A 17,816-nucleotide genomic window follows, 5' to 3' on the forward strand; every position below is an offset into this window, starting at 1 on the left:
CACCCTTTCCAAAGCTTCCACATAATGCGATGACCAGAACTGTACACAATACTCCAAGTGTGGCCATACCAGAGCTTTGTACAGCTGCAGCATAACCTCCTGGTTCCGGAACTCAATCCCTCTATTAATACAGGCCAAAACACTATGCCATCTTAACAACCCTGTCAATCTGGGTGGCAACTTTCAGGGATCTGTGTACATGACATCTGCACTTCCAAGAATCTTACCATTAGCCCAGTACTTTGCATTCTGATTACTCCATCCAAAGTGTATCACCTCACACTTGTCCACATTAAACTCCATTTGCCACCCCTCAGCCCAGCTCTGCATTCTGTGTCTCTTTGCAACCTACTACATTCTTAGTCACTATCTACAACTCCACCGACCTTCGTGTCGTCTGCAAATTTACTAACCCACCCTTCTAAGCCCTTATCCAGGTCATTTATAGAACTGGCGAACAGCAGTGGACCCAGCACCGACCCTTGCAGTACACCGCTAATAACTGGACACCAAGATGAACATGTCCCATCAACTACAACCCTCTGTTTTCTTTCAGCAAGCCAATTACTGATCCAAACTGCTATGTCTCCCACAATCCCATTCCTCCACATTTTGTATAATAGCCTACTATGGGGAATCTTATCGAATGCCTTGCTGAAAGAAGTTATTTTTTCCCTCTTCCTTTTTCACACCTCTAAACTTAACAATATTGTCACAGTTTTCCAAATGTTCCCCTGCTGAAACATGTTCTTCATAGCCCAGAACTAGATTTCTTTGTTCATTTCTTAAGCACTATTTGGACACCACAAATTACTACATTCCCCTCTTCCTTTCAGTCAATATTAGGATACCTAAGTCGCCGCCACCACCACTATACTTTCTAGAAACGTAGAAATACCTACAAACCTCTTACAACTTCCTGCCATATTTTGGTGGCCTACCATACATACCCAGTAACACAGGTTCCCGGTTGTTCCTAGATTTTAGCTAAATAGATTGTGATCTTTGAACCTGCAAAAGCATCAGCTCTTTCTAGTGCATTACAGTATCATTGATCAATACAACCAACTCCTTTGCTGCCTTCCCCATTTTCATTGAATACATAGTTGACAGGAACATTCTATTACCTTGACAGCCAGGACTCTATTGCTGCTACTACTACATTTAAATTAAGTGTCTACTAATGCCTGCAGTTCATTAACCTTATTTTTATTACATGCACCCAAACTCATCAGCTGCCTCATTCCTCCATCTGATTAGAGTAATCCACAGATGGGACCAGTGTTTTACATTTCCCCAGTCCCCTCTGCACCTTGTATCGCTCAACAGTTCATCAGATGCTCTCATTCTGCTAAATTAGTTGAACCACCTCGTTAATCTCCCTGCCACAGCACTGATATGAAATTGTTGAGGTAAGGTCCATTTTTATTGCAATCCGTCAGACACACTGTTCCTTCAGTGTCAGTAGGTCAAATCCTAGAACCCTCCACAACGCAATAAAAGTGCATCTTCATTACAAAGACTGCCAGGCATAGAGCAATTAGGAATGAGAAATATATGCAGCCTTGATAGTGACTTCCACATCCTATGAGTGAATTTTTTAAAAATGTTTTTGCTGCAGATGTCTGACGCTTTTCCTACATTTCTCCAACCATGGGCTAAGTACACTGTCAAAGTCTGAGAAGATAACTGCTCATGCCTGCAGTACTTTCAGAACAGCCATTGTTTGTCCAAACTTTTTTCTATCATTTGTCAATCTCAGTGCAAAAAAGGAAATGCAAGTCACTAACCTTCAGGTCACAGGTGGTATTCAGCAGTAGGTTGGATGGTTTGAGATCCCGATGAAGGACATTGGCAGAGTGGATGTACTTTAACCCTCGCAGGATCTGATACAGGAAGTAACAGATATGATCATTGCTAAGATTCTGAGTCTTCAGCAATTTATACAGGTCTGTTTCCATCAGGTCCTGTACAATGTATCTGAGAACAAGTCAAGGAAACCACAAGTATTCCAACACAGCCTATGCAGTCTGTTGAAGAAAACTAAAATGGTTTTAACTATAAAATGGATTATTTTTCTGCAAAACTGTTTGCAGTGACACTATTGATCTTTTCAATGTGACTTGGTAAAACATGTCAAATGGAAAACTCTTCCCATTTACTTCAATCAACTTTTTAAAAAAAAAAATCAGACTGCAAATCTACAGTATTGAAACCACAGAATTAAACTTCAATCCTTCAGATATCAGAGCTGTACAGCATGGAAACGGACCCTTCAGCCCAATTTGCCCATGCTGATCAGATATCCGAAATTAATCTAGTTCCATTTGCCAGCATTTGGCCCATTCATATACCCATCCAGATGCCTTTTAAATGCTGTAAATGTAGCAGCCTCCACCCACCTCCCCAGCAGCTCATTCCATATATGCACCACCCTCTGCTTGAAAAAGTTGCCCCTTAGGTCCCTTTGAAAATCTTTCCCTTCTCACCCTAAACATATGACCTCTAGTTCTGGACTCTCCCAGCTCAGGGAAAATAACTTGTATATGAATAGAGTAAATGGACCTCAATTTTCTAAATCTAAGGTCACCCTCAACTTCCGATGCTCCAGAGAAAAATGGACCCAGTCTATTCAGCCTCTCTTTATAGCTCTAACTCTGACAATATCCCTTTAAATCTTTTCTGAGCCCTTTCAGGTTTCACAATATTCTTTCTGTAGCAGGGCAACCAGAACCAAACGCAGTATACCAAAAGTAACCTAACCAACATCCTGTACAGCCGTAACATGACCTCCCAACTCCTACACTCAATGCACTAACCAATAACAGCAATCACTATCCTATCTACCTGTGACTCCATTGTCAAGGAGCTATGAACTTTCCCTCCAAGGTCTCTTTGTTCAGCAACATTCCCCAGGACCTTGCCATTAAGTGTATAAGCCCTGCCCTGATTTGCCATTCCAAAGTGCAGCCCCTCACATTTACCCAAGTTAAACTCCATCTGCCACTCCTCGACCCATCTGATCAAGGTCCCCTTGTACTGAGGTAACCTTCACTGTCCAATACACCAATTTTAGTGTTATCTGCAAACTTACTAACCATACTTATGTTCAAGTCCCCATCATTTATATAAATGATGAAAAGCAGTGGAACCTTGTCAAATGCCTTACTGAAATCCATTAGATCACATCCACCACTCTGCCCACAATCCTCTTCATTGCTTTAAAAAACTCAAGTTAGATTAGATTCCCTACAGTGTGGAAACAGGCCCTTCGGCCCAACAAGTCCACACCGACCCTCCGAAGCGCAACCCAGCCAGATCCATCGCCCTCTAACTAATGCGCCCAACACCATGGGCAATTTAGCATGGCCAATTCACCTGACCTGGACTGTGGGAGGAAACCCACGCAGACACGGGGAGAATGTGCAAACTGCACACAGACAGTTGCCTGAGGCAGGAAATGTGGGACACAAAATCATGTTGACTACCCCAATCAGTCCTTGATTTTCCAAACATACGTAAATCCTGTCCCTCAGGTTGTCTTTCCCTTAAGTGGGTCACAAATATACTCTACTCTGCAACTGCATCCAGATATTGTAGTGATTTATAGTCAGATGACTTGCAGGACTGATTTTATTTAATCTTTTGGAGGGTGTATAAACCAACATACAAATTAATGGGAGGAGTATGTCACTTGGCCTCCAACCCAAGCCTTCTCTACAGTTCAACAAGATCGTGGTTAAGCTGATAACTCCACACTCCTGCTTCACCTTTACCCCTAATTCAAAATAATAAAAATCTACCTACTTCCAAAGTAAAAACGTTTAAAGACTCTTATTCCTGCACTACATTTTCATGAAGTGTACAAAAGACATGACCAAAAAGAAATTCTACTCATCTCTCAACTGAGTGACCAATTATATTTCAATGGTCACTCCTAATTCTAAAAACTCTCCCAAAACATGAAATATGCTTTCCAAACCCACTCTGTTAAGACCCCTCAGGATCTTATATTTTTCAGTTCAAATTACCCCTTAATTCTTCTCAACTCCAATACATAGAAATTTAATCTGACCAACTTTCCCTCATAAAACAATCTAGCCATTTCTGGTATTAATCTAGTAATCCTTCTCAGAATTGCTTCTAATGCATTTAGATCCTTCTTTACATCAGGAAACCTGGACTGTACAAAATATGCCAGATGTAGTATTACCAACATCCGAACTGAAATACCTCCATTTTTGTATTGAATTACTCACATAAAATACATTCTATGAGCTTTCCTAATTACTACCCTTACCTATTAACCTTCCTCATTCCAAACACTCTGAAACCAAGATCCCTCAAAATCTCAGCTGTACTATTTACCTAATATGCTTTATTATTCCTTCCAAAATGGGCATTTTCCCACATTACACTCCATCTGCCAGATCAATGCCCACTCACAACCTACCTATATCTCTTTGCCGTCTCTTCATAGTTTATTTTTCTGCTTGTCCTCAGCAAACTTTTGGTTCTTTCGACTAAGTTTATGTACATTGTAAAAATTTGAGGCCCCTGCACGGATTCCTGTGGCATCTGAATACATCTTGCCAACCACAAAGTGACCTATTTGTGCCTAAAGCAAAACCAGCCAATCTTCAAATCATCCCAAATATTTACCGCCTACACGTTAAGCTTATGTTTTTCGCAATAGTCTTTGGTATAGCACTTTATGAAATGTTTTCTGGAAATCAAATCCAAATGCTATATAACTACTATTTCCCCTTTATCCACTTACTTTTAGGAATTCTAATAAACTGGTTATACAATTTCCCTTGCACAAAAAACCATGTTGACTCTGCACAGTTAATTTTCATAGTGAATGTCAAAGCTAAGTCAACAGGCTTGTAACTTGTTTAGTCTCCCTCCCTTTTTGGATTGACTAGTTCACAATCTAATGGAACCTTCCCAACTTTCAGCAAGTTTGGAAACTTAATGAATGCATCAACTGCTTAACTAGCCACTTCATTTAAGATTCTATCTATCTAGATAAAGTCTTAATTATGGCTTGTCATTCCAAGCTTCAGAGATTTGCTCAATATCACTTCCATGATAATTGAAATTTTTCTCTTTGGCGTTCCTTTCTCCATTCCATTTTCTGATTTATAGCCTTTTGGGGATTTATGTCTGGCCTCTCTAGCAAAAGACCTATGCAAAATACATGTTCAATTAACTGGTTGTTATTTCCTATTATTGATTTCCCAAACTCATCTTCTATTTATTGGTTCAACATTCACTAACTCAAAAAAACAGAATCTCTTACTGCTCTTCTATTTCTAATTTTTTTGTACTAGACCTTTCTTTAGTTTTGTCATTCTTTGTATTTCTAAAGAAAAAGTCTAATCTTTTGACCTGTCTCTGCACAATCACATGATTTTAAAGTTTGATAGCATTTTTTAAACTTTTTGTTAACCAGAGTCAATAGGTCCTGGCTTAGATTTTTCTTTGTCAGAGTGTATCTGAAATATCCCTTTAGATGTCAGCAACTTCATTCTCTATTGACTTATCCCTTAATTAGCCAGTTCACTTTAGTTAGGTCTGCTTTCATGCCCTCATAATTGCCCTTAGGTTTAAAATTTGAACCCTCCCTCAAATTGAGCCTGAAGTTTAATCAAATGATCCCTGCTACATTGGGGTACCTTCAATTATGAGGCTGGCAACTAATTCTCTCTCATGTAGCCCTTTCTCTGGTTAAATTCAGAAGGTGCTCTTTTAGAGATTATTGCAAAAACGTTCCACAAACTCGTGTATTACACATTCAAGGGAAGGGAAATTGAACATTATGTCTGAACAATTGTGTTCTCGGATTAGATTTGGCATGAGCATTTACGCAGTAAAGCTTCATCCATTCGGCCTAACAAAATACCTTGACAGCAGCAGAGTACACGCTTGGCACAGTTCTTCCAAATCCCACACCATTGCAGGCTTTCAACAAGGTTGAAAATGACTGTTCTATTGTATGTTCATGCAACTGTTTTTCAGCCAAATACCAGGAAGAGACTTGATACAGCTCACTTCCTTTCCCTTACAACTAACACAAAAATGAGTTTACACAATTAACTTAGGATGGATTCAAAATCATGCTCAAGGGGTGAAAGGGCAATATGCTAACCCTGAACATAAATAAGACATTTTTTTTTTACAAATGCTGTTTAAGCAGGATACACATCTTTCATCTGGTCAATGGTGGGGGCTCTGATGATGTCATTGATGCCGATGATATTCTCATGTTTGAAGCGCAGCAGGATTTTAATCTCACGCAGAGTTCGCTGGCAGTATGTCTGGTGTTCAAAAGGGCTGATCTTTTTGATGGCCACTCGAACTTTATTCACATTGTCATGGGCAGAGCTGTAAAAACAATATTTCACTGCATAGGACACAAATTCATAGAATCCAAAACTAATACCACTCAGCAATATATCTGCATAAATTCACAGGATTAGAATAGAAATGAAAATACTTATTTTTAAATAGACAATATACAAGAGAAGATCAATCATTAAATCTTCAAATAAAAAACCAGGACAAAATATAGCAGCTGAGTGACAGTTTAACTAATCAGGTACCCCAAAAATGATGCGTTGTGTACAATATACCACACCTTAATTGCACCTTCAAGTTGTTTTAACAGATCTTTCAGACAAAAATGGGAGAGTTAGAGTGGGAACTGCAGCAAAAAAAAGGCAATAGAAAACAAACGAAGCTAATGTTAACTCAGAAAAATGTATGGAGAATGCCTGTGATTTGTCAAAAAGTTGTCTATATTTAGACAAAATGTTCTTTTCATAAAATGTTGGCTCTGCCTAATTGTACTATAATTTTTAAAATATCCACTTGCTATTTTCAAGAAAAAATTCCAGCATTTTTCTAACAGAAATTTATGACCGGTCGCTCCCTCTTTTCTTAAATAGGGTTTTCCAAACTGCTGGGATCTTTCCAGAATCTAAACAATTTTGGAAGATAACATCCAGCAGGACCTTCCCCTTGTTAGAAAATTAAACCCCATGAGAATATTTTCTGAACAGCTGATTATCTGCTGTGTATTTCAGCTTTTTACAGTCATTCCTCTGTATCTGTGTACCTGTTCCTGAGACCCACCCCGACAAATGAAATTCAGGAGTGCAAAGCTCATTTAAAAAAGGTTACAAGTCACAGGTATGCAATTTTTGCCTGCAGATGTTGATTTGAGATTTTTTGGTGCAGATAGATGAATATGCGATTCATAATTTTGCAGATAGATTTACTGTACTTACAATAACTTTGTGCTTCCCTCCATGTGTACACGTATGCATACACCTTTAGATCATACCCGCATGCAACACCCTGAATGACCAAACACTCCATGGACATTCCTCAGATGTCCCAGCTTCTCAGCAGAGAGGGTTGAGTCTGAATGCATGCCACAGTGCTTTAAAGGAATGGTTATGTTCTAATTAATTTGCACTTTCAAGCAAGAGAAATCCAGGTGTGCCTTGTGGGCTAAGTGCCACTGCACATGCAATAAATGATACAATTGGACTTCAGCTTTAAACTCATTGGACTAAATGGCACATGGCCACTAATACCTATGGAAGAAATTGACTTGGGTAATGGTCTAATTTCATTGATCACAAATAGCAAACAAGAGATGGGTAGATGAGTAACCTCGTTTTGTTGGGAAGTCATACTGTTTTGAATGTCACTGGACAAGCCGATATTAATTTCTCTGCATAATTTGCAGGTTTGCAAATAAAGTCCAACATCTGAATTAAAACCTTCCAGGTGGTAATCCAGTCATGATGCAAGGAGGAAGTGCATGCATCCACCCTAAGGCATATCTTTCACTTACTCGATGTTAAAACACAGCAGTAAAGAAAGCACAGTGGATGATGTTCTTGCACTCTCAACTGAATTGCAATAAATCTCGTACACTACAACCGTAGATTAGCCAGAAATGGAGCCGAATCTGGAGGGAGCATTTTGCATTGTGTAACCAGGCCACAGTACTAGTGATTCTGACCTGCAAAGTTTGCGTTGACAGCAGCAAGACCAATCCAAAGCAACAAATTAAAATATTTATATTCCTTTTGATTCTAAGAACTGTTATGACCAAAATGAAAATGGTATTAACAGATTAAATACACCTGGTCACTCAGCTGCCTTCCCATCATTCAATAGTCTGAGTTGCCTTTGGTAACAGTAATAAGATTACTGAAGAGTTCAAAAGCTCTAGGCAAGAGGAGAAAGTGAGGACCGCAGATGCTGGGGATCAGAGCTTAAAAATGTGTTGCTGGAAAAGTGCAGCAGGTCAGGCAGCATCAAAGGAGAAGGAGAATCGACGTTTTGGGCATAAGCCCTTCTTCAGGATTCCTGAAGGGCTTATGCCCGAAACGTCGATTCTCCTTCTCCTTTGATGCTACCTGACCTGCTGCGCTTTTCCAGCAACACATTTAAAAGTTCTAGGCAGCCCAGCAAGAACGAATGGTTCGAGGGACCAAAAATGCTGGGAATGAAGAAAAACAGGTGTTCATTACCCTTATAATTGCCAACAGATATTTTGAGACAGAGGCAGTTTACAGATTCTAGAGATCATTCCCAGTAAGGTGCCCTTTACAATAGATCTATGACATAACAGCAGGACCATAATATGTTTCTTCAACCAGACGGAAGAATCCATTTAGATATGCAGTCTAACCAAGTAACAATGAATATTCAATTCATCATAAAATCATCCACTGAGGAAGGCAAAGATAGATTGCATTCGGAGAGATGAGACAAGAAAAAAAGCTTTAAAGTATTTCCAATAATTAAATTCTGCTGGAATCAGACTCCATACTCTAAATCAAATGTGGTATGCTGGAATTGTGCTGCAGTAATAAAGGCTTAAGGCATAAAACATTTACTTACATCTAAATGTGGCAGCCTTAAGTGGGTAGGTATCCTACCCTTACATTAATGCCAAGGCTCAATAAGGAATGAATACATCGTAGCTCATTGGGTAGCAGGGCAAATTGGATAACTTCACTTGTTAAATTTGCATGTCAGACTCAGTAAGTGACAGCGCAGCTACTCACTAATAATGGGAGCGTTGATAGCCTATTACAATAGCCTATTTTGTGCCTATTACAAAATATCAGCCATTGATTATGTTGGACACAAAACATTGGAACTATTTAACAGGTCAAACAACATCTGGAAAAAAGCCCTTACTGATTTTACCAATTCTGAAGATCACTTGAAATATTAAATTTCATTCTTGTGCAGTTACAACACAATCTCTGCACTCATTCAGTTCAAATTTAGATTTCCTACAAAACTTAACCCCAAAATTAACTATTTTGCTCACAGAATGATAACATATTTGAATTAAACATGGCCTTTCAAATAAAAACCAATTCACACGTAAAGTGTTCAGAGTCTGAGAGTGGAAAAAAGTGTCCTTAGCTATATGTTTACTATGAAGCCAACCATAAGATTCTGTACACAAACACCATTTAAAACAGGTCATTTGCTCAAGTATTCAGCCTGCTCCTTTATCTTCATAAAATTGAAGATAAAGACTTGCAGCTATACATACTTGCAATGTTCGATCTGCATTTTTAAATTTTATCAACTTGCAAAAACCAATTGTGGAAATTAAATATATAGATTAGATTACATTACAGTGCGGAAACAGGCCCTTCAGCCCAACGAGTCGACACCGACCCGCCGAAGCACAACCCACCCATACCCCTACATTTACCCCTTACCTAACACTACAGGCAATTTAGCATGGCCAACTCACCTGACCTGCACATCTTTGGACTGTGGGAGGAAACCGGAGCACCCGGAGGAAACCCACGCAGACACGGGGAGAATGTGCAAACTCCACACAGTGAGTCGCCTGAGGTGGGAATTGAACCCGGGTCTCTGGCGCTGTGAGGCAGCAGTGCTAACCACTGTGCCACCGTGCCGCCCGGTGCCTTGGAGTGTCTTTATCCAACTGCAGATTGAAAGGCAAAGGCAACCGCAACCTTGTCTATTAAGAGGTCTTTGGAGCCTTAAATAATATACAAGATAGTGATCACTTGCACAAAATCCAGACTCATGTACAGATTGCCAAAGGCTAATTTATAGCCTAAAAGGCATGTCATACTCAGTGGATTTCTATTATCCTGGCACAGTTCCTTCACATTCTGCATTCCAAGTGCAATTATCCCTCACCAAAGGAGTCGTATTAAAGTTACATGACAAGTAGGGCAGAGAGAACAATTTCTAAGAAAAAATTATTTAACTTCATGAACAAGTAGGATTATAATGATCCATTAAAATTATCCACATTGAGGAAAGCATTGAATGCTCCCCTCCCCCCACCCACTAAGTAATTGAAAAATTAAATCATGCTTTAACAATTTAATTAGTTTAGGGTAAAAAAATTGCTTCAGAATTTTTGAAAATCACAAGTACAATTATAGATTTTTGCCCTGGATCATGTTATCAATGCAAAGATCACACTGCCATCTGGTAAACTGCACATACATTTCTGGTAATGGCAGACCTCAGCAACACACTATGGTTTTATTGAGCAGACGAGTGAGAAATTAACTGCACAAATTAATCTGGAAGATAACCTAAGACAAGTCAGTGATTAGATTAGATTAGATTACATTACAGTGTGGAAACAGGCCCTTCGGCCCAACAAGTCCACACCGACCCGCCGAAGCGCAACCCACCCATACCCCTACATTTACCCCTTACCTAACACTATGGACAATTTAACATGGCCAATTCACCTGACCTGCACATCTTTGGACTGTGGGAGGAAACCGGAGCACCCGGAGGAAACCCACGCAGACACGGGGAGAATGTGCAAACTCCACACAGTCGCCTGAGGCGGGAAGTGAACCCGGGTCTCAGGCGCTGTGAGGCAGCAGTGCTAACCACTGTGCTACCGTGCCGCCCGGTGCCTTGGAGTGTCTTGATCTACAGCACAAGAGGCCAGTTGAGGCTGCGCTGGTCATAAACAACCAATGAACTGTTTTAATCCCATTTTCCAGCACTTAGTCCATTGCCTTGCCTTCGCAAGTGTACATCTAAATTCTTGTACAATGTTAGGTGCCTTTACCACTCAGGAAGGGGGTTCCAGATTCCCACCATCCACTTGGTGAAAAATATTCTTCATATCCCCTCTAAACCTCATGCCCATAACCTTAAATCTATGCCCTTGCTTTCACCCCCCCCTCCCCATCATTGATCACTCCACCAAGGGGAAATGTTTGTCCCATCTGCCCTCTGCCCCTCAATTTTATGCTCCTTAACCTCCACAGCCTCCTCTGCTCCAAGGAAAATAACCCCAGTCTATCCAACATACTCAAAACTCTCCAGTCCAGGAAACATCCTGGTAAATCTTCCCTCTCAAGTGCAATCACATTCCTCCAATAACATGGATTCCAGAACTGCACATAACACTCTAGCTGTAGCCCAGCCAATGTTTCATATGGTACCATCACTCCTCTATTGTTAACTGTGCCTCGACTAATAAAGGCAAGTATCCCATGGGCTCTTTTGACCACTTCATCTACCTGCTCCACCAGCTTAGGTGGATATGAACATCACAATCCAGCTGACCCTTGGTGTTTCCTGGGGTCCTACCATTCACTTATGTCTTTGCTTTGTTTATTCTGCTCAAGTGCATGATCCCTCATCAGGACTGAATTCATTTGCCACAAATCAATCCATTTGACCAGCCAGTCTATATCCTCCTCACCATTTACCACTCAACCAGTTGTCATACTATCTACAAATCTACTGATCAATTCTCCTACATTCAAATCTAAAAGAGTTTATATATGCTACAAAGGGGCCCACTGATCCGTGCGGAAATCCACTGGTGACAGGCTGTTAGTTATGAAATCAGCCCTCGATTGTCATGCTCTACTTCCTGCCACTCAGACAATTCTGGACCCCATTTGCTAAATTTGCTTCGCTATCACCCACCCACATAGGACCTTATCAAAAGCTTTGATTCATAATGTACTCAAAAGAACTTTGTTTACCTTTATCTTAAACTGCCATTATTCTTTGAAGTCAACTTTTTGCTCTAATTTATAATTTTTTTCAGAAGACCATAAAGTGTAGGAGCAGAATTAGGCCAGTTGGCCCATCGACTCTGCTCTGCTATTTAATCACAGCTGTTATATTTCAATCTCATTCTCCTGCCTTCTTTCCAAAAATCTTTATCCCCTTACTAATCAAGAGCCTGTCTTAAATAAACTCAATGACTTGGCTTCCAAACCCTTCTGCAATGAGTTCCACATATTAATCATCCTATGTCCAAAGAAATTCCTGTGGCACTTTCTGTATTGTTCCAAGGCTGACAGGATTTTGAGTCCTCGGGATCTGTCATGAGCTTTTTTAAAAAAGCCAAATCAAATCCTGTGTATCCCTTGATATCCAGAGTTCACTGGATATGTTGGTCCCACCTTTTGTCATTATTGGACAACGTTGTCACTGTGCTCTCCCTTGTTCCTTCCCACTGCTCTGGTATAGTTAAGATTGACAAACAAGCATCAGTTGTCAGATCGGAACGTGGCTACTGTGTTGGTCTATTGTGTAAACTCACTCCTGAACAGCATTGTGGGGCTATCAATATCAAATGGACTGCAGTTCAGCTTAGTGGCTCACTAATACCTTAAATTCTGACTCAGCAAATGAAGCCCACATCACATGAATGAATACAAAAAAATAGCAAATTCACTGTCACATTATCAAGTCTAATCTTAAATCAGGCTTACATTTGAAGTCAGTAGGTGGGCTTCTCTAAAGTGGCGGTGTCCAACTGGTATTAGCTACACATCAGGATGTTATAAACTGTGAAGATTAACCAACAAGCCACTTAATTCTTAAGTTGTGCATACCTTTTAAGCAGTCACTAATTACATAATCACTCTGGACAGATACCAAAGTTCTTAAATTAAAGTTACCAGAGAGGCTGGCTTCACCAAGGGAGATCAATGCGTAGAGCAGTGCACAGAAATCTAGTTGAAGCACTCAAGAAAATTAACAAGCTTCTCCAAAGAGTTAGTGGGCAAATTTACAGCTGGTGTTGAGCTATTTAATCTCAGACTCAGCAGCAAGCATGGAAGGGTTTTATAAAAGAATTCTTCACAAAATGCACCATGTTGACATCAGAGACGATCGAGGTCAGTTATACTTGGCAAAACCTTGTTTCAGCTCAAATGCAGAACTGAAAGATGTGAAAGAATTGCTACTGTACTTAGAACTGAACTTTTAGATGTTCAATACAACATATCAGTTGCATTACACTGATCTTGTGCTATAAATACGGTCTTATGATTCTGCCCCACTAGCTACATGAAATAGCAGCGTTCTGAAAGCTAGCACGTCCAAGTAGCCTGTTTGACTATAACCTGGTGCTGTGATTTTTTTAAACTTTGCCCACACCAGTCCTGTTCATCTGCTGAATGATCTCCCAACTATTATACTCAATGCTCTGACCAATAAAGGAAAGCATTCCAAATGCCTTAACTATCCTATGTGCCTGCAACTCTACCTTCAAGGAACAAGAACCTGCACTCCCAAGGTTCAGCACTACTCCCCAGTGCCTTCCCATTAAGTGCTAACTCCTGCCCTGATTTGCCTTTCCAAAATGGAACACCTCACATTTATCTAAATTAAACTGCATTTGCCACTCATCAGCCCATTGGCCCATCTTATCAAGATCTGTTGCACTCTGCAACTAACCTTCACTATCCACTATAACTTCAATTTTGGTGTCACTTGAAAACTTATTAACTATACCTCCTATGTTCAAGTCCAAATCATTTGTATAAATGACAAAAAACAATAGACACAGCAATGATCCTTATGGCACACCACTGGCCACAGGCCTCCAGTCGGAAAGGCAACCCTCCACCACGCTCTGCCTTCCACCTGAGAGACAGTTCTGGATCCATATGACTTGTTCTCACTGTATTTTGTGATCTAACCTTGCTAACCAGTCTACCATGAGCAACCTTGTTGAATGCCTTAACGAAGTCCAGAAAGATCATGTCCAGCACTCTGTCCTCCATCAAGCCTCTTATTTCTTCAAAAGACTCAATCAAGTTAGGGAGACCAGATTTTCCACGCACAAAGCCATTTGACTATCCCTAATCAGTTCTTGCTTTTCCAAATACATGTAAACCCTGTCCCTCAGGATTCTCCCCAACTTGTCCACCAATGACAGTCTTGATCGGTCTATAATACCCAGGCTTTTCTTTACCACCTTTCTTAAATAGTGGCAACATGTTAGCCAACCTCCAGTTTTCTGGCACCTCACCTGTGACCATTGATTCCAAATATCTCAGCAAGGGGTTCAGTAATTGCTTCCCTAGCTTCCCACTGAGTTCTAGGGTACACCTGATCAGCTTTTGGGAATTTATCCACCTTTATGCTATTTAAGACAACCAGCTTATGATGGGATTGAAAAAAAACTTCAACTCCATCCATAGCCTTAAAAACATTTCAACTTGTCTGTCCATCTCCATTCTTTTCACAGATCACTCAAGCAGCAACAAAACAGAAACCAGTGTGTGCCAGGCTAGTGATGCTGAGATTATCCAAGTCTATTGGAACTGCTTTGTCCATTCATACCTATGTGGCTTCAAGATGAAAAAAAAAACACCTTCAATGAGCGCAAGATAGTTTGTAATAATACATTCAGACGGAAAGAGAAACAGTGATTCATCACTGGAACACCACATTGCTCAAGTTCTGGTCAGCAATTAAAAGGCCTGACACGCACATTCGTATAGCATTTAATTATAGCTGCTGCATAAATATTTTTATTGAAAATTAAATTATAGTGCACATGAGGGAGGGACAGGATTCCAAAGAGTTCTCCAATCAAATCATAACATTGGATACATTCAGATCAGCCACAAGAAAAACAAAAGCACTGGTAAAGCTCAACAGCATCTGTGGACAGAAACAGTGTTAGCATTTCAACTCTATTATGACTTCTTCAGATCAGCAACATTTTCGATTAGATTCCCTACAGTATGGAAACAGGCCCTTCAGCCCAACAAGTCCACACCAACCCTCTGAAGACCCATTCCCCTATCCTATATTTACCCCTGACTAACGCGCCTAACACCATGGGCAATTTAACATGGCCAATTCACCTAACCTGCGTATCTTTGGATTGTGGGAGGAAACCGGAGCACCTGGAGGAAACCCACACAGACACACTGAGAACGTGCAAACTTCACACAGGCACCAGAGGCTGGAATCGAATCCAGGTCCCTGGCACTACGAGGCAGCAATGCTAATCACTGAGCCATGCCACAGACAGCAGGAATCGAATCCAGGTCAGTGGTTCGGTAAGGCAGCTGTGATCAAGACATTTTGCCAGAGTAACTGCAGCTAACAGCATAGGAGACCAAATGTTCAACACAGAAATCTTGTGAATTTTATTTAAAAAAATCAAATTTGAGGGATCAGCACAAGTATTCCTTTAATGTCAACCTGCTACTAAACTCCTTTTCACGCAAGGCATCAAATCAGCAGGGAGGGACAGGATGTTGAGAGTTTACCGTGGAAAGAAAAAAACCTTTAAAAGTAGAGCTAGGATATTCAGGGATGTGAGGTAAGGCAGCATATTTTTAGAAGACTAGTAGAAATTTGAACTTGATTCCCCCATAAAAATCAGCATTGGTGATTGAAAGTGTCAAAACTGCGACTGGCTTTTTTTTTAAAAAGGTAGAGTGCTAAGCAATACAGAAACCAGATGATTAAAACGGATTAGGCATGTGAGACAGAGCTCCTGAGCCTGAATATCCTGCTCTCGTTCCTGTGACTAAGGACAATACTCTCTCTCTGGAGAAACTTTTAGAAATTCCTTTGTCTTACTTTCAAGGTAACATTTGCAGTCACAATTGCTCAGTTACTGATTAGAACATACAACAGTACAGCACAGTACATGCCCTTTGGCCCTCAAAATTGTGCTGACCTTTTATCATACTTGTTATGTACAATTTTCCATTATTCCACCGCATAGTCGTGCCATTTTCACCAAGATCTCATTTCCTGGCAGAGGACTCCAAAATCTCCTATAAGATAAAAATGTTCATTTTCTCGAGACCAACCTTTAAGCTTTTGACCATCTGTTCTGATATTTCATAAGACTTGGTGTAAAATTTTCTTCCATTTGCTTGCAAAGCTTCTTGAAATGCTTACTACATTAAAGGAGCTGTATAAATTAAAATCAAAAACTGTTCTGCATTTGAATTACATCGATGAAAAAAAGGTTAGCTACAAGCATTTGCACCAAGTCAATTAAAACACGCAGCATAGAAAGTCAGTTCAGTAAGCCCCTGCCTGCACTGTTCTACTGAAATCAACTCCTGACTTTGATCTCAGCAGAAGCCTCTATCCCTTTTAAAATCTCAAGCTAACCTGCCCGTAAATCTATAGTATTCATGGCATCCACACTCTGGGTAGGTAATCTTCGGAATTCATCAATTTCTTGGTGACAATCTTTATACTGCAGATTTTGTTCTTACCCACAAGTGGAAATACTGTCTGCTTTATCCAAGCCTTTGAGCTTTGAAAATCTCTTAGATTAGGTTAGATTCTCTACAGTGTGGAAACAGGCCCTTCAGCCCAACAAGTCCACACTGCCCCTCCAAAGAGTAACCCACCCAAACCCATTCCCCAACCCTATATTTACCCCAACCAACGCACCTAACAGTGGGCAATTTAGCATGGGCAATTCACCTGACCTACACATCTTTGGCTTGTGGGAGGAAACCCACGCAGACACGGGGAGAATGTGCAAACTCCACACAGACAGCAGGAATCGAATCCAGGTCAGTGGTTCGGTAAGGCAGCAGTGCTAACCATAGCCATTGTGCTGCCCTAGGTTAACCCTCTGCTCCTTTAAGATAGGAGAACCAGCTTATTCAACCTCTGCATACCGATATAAAACTTTCTATTTCTGGTATCATTCTTGCAAATTGTATTTTGCACCCACTGCAGTGCCTCCATAATTTTTTTTTTAAAAAAAGTAACGAAACTTAAACTGCATAATACTTCAAGCATGATTTGATCAAGATCAATGCAATTTTAGCATTGTGTGCTTTTATGGCTTTAAGCTGCATCACTTTCAGTAAGTTGTCTATTTGTATTTGGAGATCCCTTTGCCCTTCTACATCATTTGAATTTTTATTTAATAAAATTTACATTATTCTTGTCAAAAAGTGTTGAAATTAAATTTATCAAATTAAAAAAGGGACAAGTGCGTTCATCATACATCACTGGAGTTTATATCTTATTGTTCTGACAACTATGCAAGGCAGCAGTAGCACAATTCAACATCTGATACCAAGATCGGCAGTTCAGAACGAACAGAACAGACAGCACTCAAGTTAGGGGATGGCCACTCCAATAAACAGTCATTGCCTTAAATGAAATAGCCCTGTTTGTACCCTCTTCCACTCATGTAACAATTAAAGACTTCTATACTTGTCCAGCTCTGTGTGCCCCCACTCCTTTTCATTAGCGGCTATTATGATATTAAAGGGTTAATTTGCTCTATTGACCTGCAGGAAATTTGATGCCCCAAGGTTATGGTGGGATGCTTCTGACTTACAGTTAGACTTGAGAAATTTATATGGTCACTCCTTGCCAGAGTCATTTACATGGCCATCTCCTATTATTCAGAGATAATTTACATTGAATAGGGAGATGGTGACAAAGTCAATAACACAAGTTGGAATTTTGACTACTCCCTATAGTTAAAAAACAGATTTGAC

The 17,816-nt window shown here is 40.2% G+C and overlaps 1 protein-coding gene across 1 annotated transcript in view; it reads right to left on the reverse strand.

The window, feature by feature from the left end:
* The window catches only part of mapk1 (mitogen-activated protein kinase 1), a 114,267-nt gene that overhangs the window by 35,159 nt on the left and 61,292 nt on the right, over nt 1-17,816 (reverse strand). Inside the window, exons 2-3 of the mRNA XM_088000186.1 lie at nt 6,208-6,390; nt 1,791-1,980 (exon numbers count right to left, since the gene is read on the reverse strand). Coding sequence (XP_087856312.1) covers nt 1,791-1,980; nt 6,208-6,390 — 373 coding nt within the window. The remainder of the gene's footprint in view (nt 1-1,790; nt 1,981-6,207; nt 6,391-17,816) is intronic.

The sequence above is a fragment of the Chiloscyllium plagiosum genome, unplaced genomic scaffold (genome assembly GCF_037043375.1).
Source record: "Chiloscyllium plagiosum isolate Xiang-an unplaced genomic scaffold, Cpla_swu_hap1 HiC_scaffold_24, whole genome shotgun sequence".
Lineage (NCBI taxonomy): Eukaryota > Metazoa > Chordata > Chondrichthyes > Orectolobiformes > Hemiscylliidae > Chiloscyllium > Chiloscyllium plagiosum.